This window comes from Hypomesus transpacificus, chromosome 15 (assembly GCF_021917145.1).
Source record: "Hypomesus transpacificus isolate Combined female chromosome 15, fHypTra1, whole genome shotgun sequence".
Taxonomy (NCBI): domain Eukaryota; kingdom Metazoa; phylum Chordata; class Actinopteri; order Osmeriformes; family Osmeridae; genus Hypomesus; species Hypomesus transpacificus.
The window spans coordinates 293810-304697 of record NC_061074.1 but is presented as its reverse complement, the minus strand read 5'-3'; the positions used below and the strand labels follow the sequence as shown (position 1 = coordinate 304697).

Sequence of the window (10888 nt, the reverse complement as noted above, 5' to 3'; positions counted from 1 at the left end):
GCATCTTCCCGGGCACCTCTGGCCTTGCCGGGGTCATTGATTGTGAGTGATCTCTCAAGGTGCCAGGGGGGTCATTTTCCACTCTTTTTTTTTAAAGGGTGATGATGTAGAAAACATCTCCCAGGGCCTCCAGCATCCACCCCGATGCTGTCGCTGTGTCTCTGCAGGGGGGTGGAAACACGATCCCCACCCTGGGTTTGGATCACTGAGCTGGGCCGTCCTGGGGCGTCCTGGGGCCTTGTCTCTGGCAGTCCTCCAGGATGTCTGGCTCTGCTCTGCTCACACGCACACACTCCTAAATCTAGTCCTAATACACTGTACACCTGTACACATAATACAGAATGGCTTCCCAAAGCTTTCCACCACAGGCGAAGTGACCCGCTGGGAATAACGTCTTAGCCTTTACAAATGGTCGATGTGAACAGTAAATAGAGAGCGCTGACGTAAACATTTAAAAAAGTACAAATTGTGCTCTCTCCCTCTTTCTTCTATCTCTGTCTCTCTCTCTTACTGTACGTTAGAGGGAATGTCACCAAGCTGCATAGGGAATGGAGCACTGCATATGTCAGCCTTGCAACCCCCTCATTCTGTCAACACCATTACTCACAGCTGATGCTCCAAAGCCACCTTGTTCTGCTCAGAATATCCCATTCTGCCTGGTGCTCTGCTTGTCCTCAGCATGGCTGCTATCAAACATGCAGCTGTGGGATGATTCATGGGGAGTATTACAGCTTTCAGCCCAGCCTGGAAGATCCCCCCTCCCCTTCACTAAATCCAGTCCTACACACAGACACTTGTACTCATATTTACACCTGAACACACACACACACACACCTGAACACACGCACACTTGAACACACACGCACTGACACTCATACGCACCTCAACACAGCCGCACACACACATGTAATGTTACACAATACTTGAACACGGAGGAAATGGAAGCTACTCTGTCCCTGGAGTGTTCTAGAATAATGTACCCGGTACAATGTACTCTCTCTCTCTCTCTCTCTCTCTCTCTCTCTCTCTCTCTCTCTCTCTCTCTTCTGCTGCCAGCTGTTTCTTCCCCAGTCTTTCTTGTAGACTTCATCATAACCTTATATTGTTCTCTTATCCTATTTCTTTTCCTGCCTCTCCCCCTTCTCCCTCTCCCCCTTCTCCCTCTCCCCCTTCTCCCTCTCCCCACCTCCCCTCGCTATGGACAAGCTTCGTGTTGACCTTTATCATAAATCCGAAGGATTCACATCTACAATGTTCCGGTATTTTCGGCGAGGGTCCTCCGGAGTGGAACCAGACTGAGCCTGGGAGAGAGCAATCTCTCGGGAAACTCGTCAAAGTCTGATCGGCTCACTTCTGACTCGTGGGTCCTGATGAGAGGCAGCTCTACTGGGGTTTAGCGAGCTGAGGCAAGTGTTGTTACCATGTTGAGAAGAGCGTGTCTCATTAGAGAGGTGCTCTGGTGGACCCAGGATGGCGGCGGCCCCGCGGAGGAGGGGAGGAGGGGAGGTGGGGGGGAGCTGCAGGGAGGGGGGGAGGGGTATTGAGTAATCAAAGCCGTCCATTGACAGGTATCCCAGCCAAATCGGGGCAGTCTGTGCTCTCCCCAGGCACCTACCTGTCCTCCCCAACAGGCCGTTAATCGTAGCCCAACCCTGAGCCTAAACCAGGGGGTAAATGTGGTGTTGTATCATGCTCAAACAAATCATTGTATTTCTTTGTTCTAGCACATCAAAAGACAGACAAGAGGGCTAAAGGAACATGGCTCAGTCCTTAATTCGTTTTGTGCGGGAAAAGCATGATACCGGGTTGCTGGGTAGGTAAGCAGGTTAAACAGGAGACCAGGAAAATCCTTGTCACATCTGTTTTAGAGCGGGACAAATCGGGAAGGTGACTCTGCTGTGTGGAGGCACAGCCAATGATACTCTGCCCTGGCACAAGCCAAGGGTTCGGCCCTGCTCGATACACATCGCCATGGCAACTGAGAGCGGGGGTCCTCTCAGGCGAGGTAGGCTGTCTGCCGGCTTCTAGATGTGAGCGGGCCTCCAGTCCACTACAGCCCTCAGCAGGTGGACACACACACATACACTCAGACACACACTCACCTCGTTATGATAACACACTTTATGGCAGGGACATGCAGTCAAACAAAATGTACCTTCAGTACATAGAAAATCTGACAGCTTACATTTGTACAGAGAGTCAGTGTTAATGTCTATATAAGGTATATAAGGACTATTATATCCACTTGGTTATAAATCAATGCATGGGTTTTTTTTCCTGTAATGGCATGTATTGGTGGATATGTAACACAGTACGTTTTGCTGCAGCAGGAGTTCACAGATCACCCTGGTTCTTGGTGAGAACCAGGTTCAGGGCTGAGCTGAGCCAGGTGCAGAGCAGGGAGGTGGCTTCTGGGACTTGAGCCCCAAATATTTTCTAAAAAAAAAGTGGGTTGTAATTTTGTTAAATATAACAGTATGAGTCCAACATAATGTGTATACTAAATAAAGTTTGCGATCAGATCAAAGCTTGACTAAGTCCTAGGTTGGGGCTGAGCCCTGAATGTTCACCATGTCTGGCTCCACCCCTGACCTGAGCAGAACACAATGTATTTTCCCTTCAGGGTTTAGGAATGACGGATTCCTAACAGGAATTACAGGAATGAAAAGAATCCTAAAACAACCTGTTTAGTGATTTTTCCTTTTTCTGAAACAATAGCCGAATCTGGATCAACTCCTCTCTACTCCTCCCTCTTCAGTATCTGGATCACCTCCTCCCTACTCCTCCTCCACTATCTGGATCACCTCCTCTCTCTACTCCTCCTCCACTATCTGGATCACCTCCTCTCTCTACTCCTCCTCCACTATCTGGATCACCTCCTCTCTCTACTCCTCCTCCACTATCTGGATCACCCCCTCTCTCTACTCCTCCTCCTCCACTATCTGGATCACCTCCTCTCTCTACTCCTCCACTGTCTGGATCACCTCCTCTCTCTACTCCTCCTCCACTCTCTGGATCACCCCCTCTCTCTACTCCTCCCCCTCCACCATCTGGATCACCTCCTCTCTCTACTCCTCCACTATCTGGATCACGTCCTCTCTACTCCTCCTCCACTATCTGGATCACCTCCTCTCTCTACTCCTCTTCCTCCAGTATCTGGATCACCTCCTCGCTCTACTCCTCTTCCTCCAGTATCTGGATCACCTCCTCTCTCCCGCTCCTGCGTGCCAGCTCCAGAGCGGTGCACCCCGAGGCGTCCCCCAGCCTCCTGTCCGCCCCATTCAGGAGCAGCGCCCGGACCACGGCTCCATACCCTCGCTGAGCCGCCAGGTGCAGAGGCGTGGCCTGGCCCCCGTTCCTGGCATTGACCAGGGCGCCGTGGGAGATGAGCTGGAGGACGCTGGGGAAGCTGCCGCTGTGGCAGGACAGATGGAGCGGCGTCCAGCCGCGGTCGTCCGCCAAGTGGGGGCTGGCGTGGGCTGCCAGCAGCTTGGATGTGGCGTCCTCTTGGGTGTGGTGGCAGGCCAGGAGCAGCGGCGTCCAGCCGCCCTCACCACGAACGTCCACGCTGGCCTGGTGGCTTTCCAGCAGCAGCAGGCAGGCGCCGTGGCCCTTGAGGGCCGCCAGGTGCATGGGGGTCCAGCCCTGGAGGGTGCAGGCGTCCGGCATGGCTCCCTGGGAAAGCAGCTGCCTGCAGATCCCAGCGTGGCCCTTCAGGGCAGAGACATGGAGCGGGGTGTAGTGCCTCCTGTCCTTAAGGTTGACCTCTGACCCCTCCTTGACGAGGAGCCTTGCCACCCGGAAGTGCCCTGCCTCTGCGGCCAGGTGGAGCGAGGTGGACTGCGATTGGTCCACAGCGTTTGGGTCCGCCCCTTGCGAGAGAAGAAGCTTGGCGATGCTGAGGTGTCCGTAGGCCGAAGCCAGGTGGAGAGGAGTCCTGCCCTGAGGTCCCTCCCCCTGGAAGGCGCTGTCCAATCGGGACAGCAGCAGCCTGACCACGCTCTCGTGGCCATTCTGAATGGCCAGGTGGAGCGGCGTCCAGCCCGTCTGCTCCTTGGCGCCCGGCCGCGCCCCCTTGTCCAATAGGAGACGGACATCCCGGTCGTCACCGTTCTGAGCGGCAAAGTGGAGCGGCGTCCAATCTTCGCTGTCCCCCAAATTAACGTCTGCTTTGCTCTCGACCAATAGGGTGCTGATGTCATGGAGACGGTGCAGGATGGAGACAATGAGGGGCGTGTAGCCCCGCTTACTCGGGCAGTTGGTCTGAGCACCGTGGGCAAGCACCAGTCGGACACTCTCGATATCGCCGCTGGCAACGGCATAGTGGAGGAGGCTGTTGTTGTCAGAGTAACGCAGAGACAAGTGTTCTTTCTTCAGGGAGCGCCGGAAGCTCTGGAAGTCTCTCTGGGAAAGGAAGAACAGGACGCCATCACTGTCCTGGTCCTCACCTGCACAGGAAGACCAGAGGAAGAGATCACATGATGTGTCTGGTGGATGAAGACAGAGAGAGAGACATTGAGAGAGAGAGAAAGATGGATAGAGAGATGGAGAACAGTGAATGAAGTAGGTAGAATGAAAAAGAGAGAGACAGTGTGTAAGAGAGGGGTCGAGAGAGGTCAATAGAAAGATGAAATATGAGAGAGAAAGAGAGAGAGACAAGCCTACAGTGTTACGTTTTAGCATCCAAGCCTTAGTTGAACACAAACTCTTACAGAGATTACATCACGCCTGAACTTCCTCCATCAAAGTCTCCCTTCAATTAAAACGGCACTCATCAGACTGTATTCCTTGACACAAAATACCCTGTCTACACCCTCCAACCTCTAACCTAACTTATTTATCTGTGACAAGGCAGACATCCGACACATTATTAAAACAAACGTTTTCAACCCGTGAACCCTCAGTGTAGGCTTGGCAAGAAAGCTTTTTACTCCCTTTCTTTAATTAGTTTGTCAGCTTTTCAGCCCTGAAGTAATAACCTTGTAAATGTCAGCTGCAGGGACAGCAACACACACATTGTAGCCCACACACACATCCCTGCACACACATGAAACACACACACACACATCCCTAAACACACGTTCACGTCAATGCACACTCGTCTATGCACACCTTCACATCACTTCTCCATTACCTGAGGCAGAGTCAGATGCATCATGGGTGGATTTCTGAACGAAAGAACAAGGAACATTTTAATAGGTTTATAACATGTTCACTTGAATCATATTTCAATTTACATTTGTGTGGATTTACATATGATATACTATACATGAGAGAATAATAGAGAGAGAGAGAGAGAGAGAGAGAGAGAGAGAGAGAGCAGGTGTCCCTTACTCTCTGTGAGGTACACAGCAGGGAGTAGTCAGGAGTGTGAGGCTGGTCCCCATGGCTACCCCCCACCGTGGTCCCTGGTAACCTCAACACCTCGCTGAGCAGCTCCGTCTTTCTGACCGTGTCTAGAAAACAAACAGACAGAACCTGGATTCACCCACGCAGCACTTCCAGTCGGCCATTAACACACGGAAGACTATTCTTACACCCACCGCCCTCCTTCCCACACAGAATATGAAGATAAAGGATTCACTGAAACGTCTGTGGAGCAAATCCCCAAAGAAACAGGCTGTTCTCCTGGTAGTTGTGCATATGGTGCTAGGCATGAAAGAAAGTTTAAGTTATGAAATGCATAACCCAAATAGCTTCTGTCTCAACAGGCAGGGAAATTGTTGAGTTAATTAGCATGCTTCTGAAACATTGTGTGGTGTGACGCATAAATTGTAGTGTGGTTGGAGCTGAAAAAAAACTAAAAAAGGCTTAACCCCGCTAATGTGAAGGGGTACAGTTTGTGCATACATATGTGTCAGATTAGCATGCACTGTCACTGTGCTCTGAGTCTGGGCTATAATTGCTAGACTGACTTAAAGGTGACCCAGGGCTCTGCCAAGGGCTTCAATCTCCTTCTCAGTCAGGATTAGAGGAGACCGCGTCAGGTAGAAACAGCAGGGGTTTATCTCCTCAGTCAGAATGTTTGTATTTCAGAGTGTGTTAACTCTGACAGTTATTGCATCACACATGTGAGAGGGGGATGAAGGCAGACATGAACACTGTACAGAGGTGTAGACAGAGGCCAAAGAGAAGTCAATAAGGTACAAATACCGCAAGAAGATGTGTATCTGTTTCTGGGTTTCTGGTCCCAGTGCTGCGTGTGTGTGTGTGTGTGTGGGTGGGTGAATGCCTGTGTGTGTGTGTGTTACCTGAGAACTCCGGCCTGTTCCACTGTTCCTGGTCCCAGCACTGCTGTATGATGCTGATCAGCAGGTCACTCTCAGGAGGCTTGTTGTCTGGAATCATCTCCAGGCTGGGCCGTCGCCCTGACGACACCTTCATCAGCACCGTGGTTATACTGCTTCCTGGGTCACACAGGAAACCAGACAGACGGGTCACCAACACGTTCCAGCTTGAATGGCTGCCGTAGGAAAGTAGGATTTGCTGACATTGTTGCTTGACTACAGAAGACGCATATGTCTCTTGTGAGGGATTTACTGTAACATAACTGCTGTGATCATTTGATCCTGCCGTTATCAGTTATTGGGGAATACTCAGGGTGTGCTGAAGGTGTAACATGTCCAACCTGGATAAGGCTTCGACTGGGTCAGAATCTCCCACATGACGATGGAGAAGCTGCAGTACAACAGGCAACACATCAGTCACCTCTGACAACCAAACACCCCTCATAACGCAGAATCACCCTGACAACAAACCCCCCCTCATAACGCAGAATCGCCCCTGACAACCAAACACCCCAGACAACAAAATAGTAATCACTGACAACACAGAATCACAGCCAATAATGCACCACCACCCTGACAACAGAAAATCCCTTGAGTTCCTGGCCCTGTTTGACATACATGATCTGGTTATGTACGATAATGAGGCACATGACTGTAAGATCAATAGTCAGGCCAGACAGCATTAATGGAAGTAACCTCTTACGTAACTTGTTTTCATCCTATCAGCATGGATGTGGGTGGGTGGAGGAAGGAAGGGAGGGAGGGTTCAGGAAAGAGAGAACAATAAGGAGGGGGGCGGTTGGAAAGAGAGCGCAAGGGCGGACGTGAAAGTATGTGACACATACAAAGACACACACTCACTCACACTCACACACACACACACACACACACACAAACAGGGAGAAGTGGGAGGCGATAAGTGAGAGGCGATAGCAGAAATATCGACACCACGGTGATGGTGTGAAGAGAGCGTTCGCCCTTGGAGGCTCACCTGTAAACATCAAAGGTGGTTCCTGGGGGAGAAGGGGTGGGGCTGTAGGCCTCTGGCGGAATGTAACTGACGTTCCCTCGCTCCGTTAATTGCTCGACCAGCTCCTTCTGGTTTGCAGCTTCCTCCCACTTAATCAAGCCAAAATCTGCTATCTGTCAAAAAAGGTGGAAAAAAATATGTTAAAGACAATTAAAGAGAAAATGATCTTCAGGATAGTCATCATCCAATGATGGCCTCCTGTGAGATTAGAATCTTATCAATCTGCTTAAAGCTTGTGTTTAATTAGAGCCTGTCAGGAGGTCGTTAGCAAACCATGGTGGACTCGTTAGCAGACCAGCACGAGCTTGTTAGTTCATTAGCTGGATCCACATCAGGGCAGCCTCAGTAATGGCGGCATTGAACGGACTCACCTTCTCCTCCTTCACAGTCTCCCTCGCCTCCCTCTTTGCATTTTCCCTACCTCTCCCTGCCCCTCTCCATCCTTTTCACTCTTGTGCGCTCTCTATCAAGCCCTCCTTCCCATCCCTTCTACCTCTCTCCTCCCTCTCCCCACTCCTACATCTCCCCCACCCTCCCCTCACCTTGACGTGGAGGTGGTCGTCCAGCAGGATGTTGGTTGGCTTCAGATTGAGGTGGAGCAGAGGGGGGTTGAGGCTGTGGAGGTAGTTCATGCCCATGGTTGCCTCGTGGATCATCTGGAACTTCTTGGGCCATGTGAGGGTATGGCTGGCCAGGAGCGAGTCCAGCGAGCCGCCAGACATGAACTCCATCACCACGCCGACGGGGTCGCTGCAAACCCCGTAGATGGACACGACAAACCTGAACTTCACTTTTGCCAACTTGGATGCCTCGTCTGTCATCCGTCTGGATGGAGGGAGGGAGAGAGAGAGAGAATTATAGAGGGAGGGAGATAAACAGAGAGATCCACAGATACATCTGTCTGTGTGATCAACAGAAACATGGACAGTATGTCCAGTATGTGACCGAGAATGAGGCCGACACACACACACACACACACACAGACAGACACAGACAGACAGACAGACAGACAGATTGGGGGAGAGTGAGGCAGAGCTAATCATGATAATGCTTGTTATTGCAGGTGCACAATGTCCTTATGCTAGTTCACATCATAACAGATTTGTTCCACCAGTTTGCCTTTACAAGGAGTTGTTTCCCTCCATAACTGAACTCATCCACACAGTGACTCATTAGCAAACCGGCCTGAAATAATGCACAGTAAATGCACACGGACAGGACACTGAAGTGTTTTGAATTCATCAAACAATTACAACACAGCACATGCTATTACCACATGGCACTGTACCTCGCATATATATTTTTTGGACACTATCGTAAACTGTGACATGGCACATCCCACTTTCTCCTCAGTCCTACCTGTATACGCTGTTGCCAGAGAGAGTGGTGTCAAAGCACTTCAGGGCACAGGTCTCTCGCAGCACCTTCAGCTTGACTCTGTACACCGCTCCCAGCCTGCTCTCCGACACTTTGATCCAGTCAGCTTCAAAGGCATCTTTCCTCAAGCTCTTGAACCTTCCAAAGCCCCCGTCCAGATTATCCATAAGAGTACGGATCCCTCCCGGTCGCCAAACACTCTCTCTAATCTCATACACGCACACGCCGATTAGCGGCCACACACACACAGAGGACTGTCCACAGGGGTCCACAGGTTGGCGTAGGGGGGGAGTGTGGAGGCAATCAGGTCACTCCTGGCCATTAGCTGGACGTTTGAAGGCTGTGTGCTGGATGTTTAAAGACCGCTTGAAGGCGTTTGCGTGTTGGTTGATGACTGTTTGCTGGAATTATGCTGGAAGTTTCTTTGCTGTTTCCTGGCTGTTTGCTGGTTGTATTCTGGATGTTTCCGAGCTATCTGCCAGCAGTTTGAATGATGTTTACAGGTTGTTTGGTGGCTCATTGCTGGCTGTGTGCGGGTAATCCTGTTTCAACAGCAATGTGGCAAGGCCGGTTCCTGGGTGGGAAGGGAGGGAACAACACTGCCAGGAAGGGGCAGATGGAGGGTGAAACCTGATCCTCCAGCCTTGCATGCTTGCTCATCTGTCTGTCATCATTCCAGGTGGACCTTTACACACTCACACTACTGCCATGGTGAGCTACAATACTGTAAGTGTATCCCAGCAACTGCAGCTTGTGGGTGGAAAGTATGTCACACAACATAGAGAAACCACAGAGTATCAGTTTACGCCAAGTCTCATTATTGTTTTCATGTGAAACAGCTTTCACTAGGCTGTGGTGTGTCGCGTATCAATGAATGAGTCCCTGTGTGACAGAGGGGGCTGGGTCAATCATTAAGGTGAACTTGTTAATGTGTACTGGCTGCTTGTTTTCATAGTAGTCACAATGAGTGTATTGCTCCTATCCTGCACAAAGCAGGAGCACTGAAGAGTATAGAGTTGACTGAACATATTGTATAACTCTCTTAGCCACCACTGATGTCATTTACAGAACAAATTCTAAACAAATTCTCTAATAAAGTCACCATCACAACTCTGGAGCTCAACCTGAAGCATTTCCTGACATTTCCTGTAAAAGGGGCGATATAAATAAAGTTTGATTCGATTTAATTGTTTGGTAACTGAACCCGAAGAAGAGTGCCTCTGTGGCATAGCTTGTAAAAAGAACAAGACGAATATAGTTGGACTGGATTCGAATGTGAGGGAGCTGACCTCGGAGATGTGCAGGGCAGCAGGTTGAGCAAGCACACACTGATTGTGTGTGAGGGAAGAGCAACACCTTGTAGGCATCATGAAGGTGTCTCAGATGATTTATGATGGAACCACGCTGGTGTTATTGTCAAACTGTAATTTGTGAGACGTGGATCGGGCGTGATGAGGCCCTGCCTGTGCAGCTCTCTCTGACTGCTCTCTCCATGTTCTGCAGAGAGCTCTCTAATTGTGTTTCTCTGAACTGAGATTGCCTGCAAGCAATCAGGTGTGGAGTGCAAAACAGACGTGCCTTGGCGTGAATGGGGGAGCGACACGTTTGGATTATGTACACATCCGTCACAAGGTCCCGCCCGCGCGACACACACAGGCTGCACACCACGCGTCACACATGGAAGCGGTAACACTTTAAAATAACTACACACATGTCATAATTTATCAAGCATTTGTTACCTATTAGTTAACGGTTTGTTCACCATTAGTTATTTATTGTTCATACAAAATGTATTATTAACAAAGCATTAGTAAAGCGTAACCCTAAACCCTAACCCTAACCCCTAAACCCTAACCCTAACCCTAAACCCTAACTGTGTGAACAAATGCTTCACTAATGATACATTTTGTATAAACAGTAAATAGCTAATGGTGAACAAATAAGTAATAGGTAACAAATGCTTAATAATTGATGAATTGTGTGTAGTTATTATAAAGTGTTACCACTGCGTTGAACGAGAGTCCCCACAGAGGGTGAAATAAAACCGTAATGAAGGCGTATTACAACCTCCACTTCCTCTTTCGACTTGAGTGCTAATCTACGTCCAGCAGTGCCCTTTCTATGGTTCAGGTCTCAACTCCTCTCAGGGAACAATAAGCCCGAGGGAGTCCTATCATGGGGCGAAACACCATGC

The 10888-nt window shown here is 49.9% G+C and overlaps 1 protein-coding gene across 1 annotated transcript; it reads right to left on the bottom strand.

The window, feature by feature from the left end:
- Positions 1 to 2103: 2103 nt before the first annotated feature.
- ankk1 (ankyrin repeat and kinase domain containing 1) lies at positions 2104 to 9257 on the bottom strand. The gene is made up of 9 exons (XM_047035293.1): positions 8677 to 9257; positions 7860 to 8142; positions 7279 to 7430; positions 6629 to 6678; positions 6252 to 6407; positions 5335 to 5456; positions 5135 to 5168; positions 3127 to 4448; positions 2104 to 2436 (listed from the first exon to the last, which is right to left on the bottom strand). The coding sequence occupies exons 1-8, from the start codon at positions 8859 to 8861 to the stop codon at positions 3175 to 3177; spliced, it is 2256 nt and encodes a 751-aa protein (XP_046891249.1). The 5' UTR covers positions 8862 to 9257; the 3' UTR covers positions 2104 to 2436; positions 3127 to 3174.
- Positions 9258 to 10888: the final 1631 nt, after the last annotated feature.

What these genes read in the sequence shown, in the direction of transcription:
- ankk1 (XM_047035293.1), bottom strand. Translation starts at nt 8,861, where the DNA reads ATGGATAATCTGGACGGGGGCTTTGGAAGGTTCAAGAGCTTGAGGAAA. An exon ending in ACGACCACCTCCACGTCAAG is followed by an intron (nt 7,431 to 7,859) that starts GTGAGGGGAGGG and finishes CTTTTTTGACAG; the next exon opens with ATAGCAGATTTTGGCTTGAT. An exon ending in CCAGTCGAAGCCTTATCCAG is followed by an intron (nt 6,408 to 6,628) that starts GTTGGACATGTT and finishes TGTGTGACCCAG; the next exon opens with GAAGCAGTATAACCACGGTG.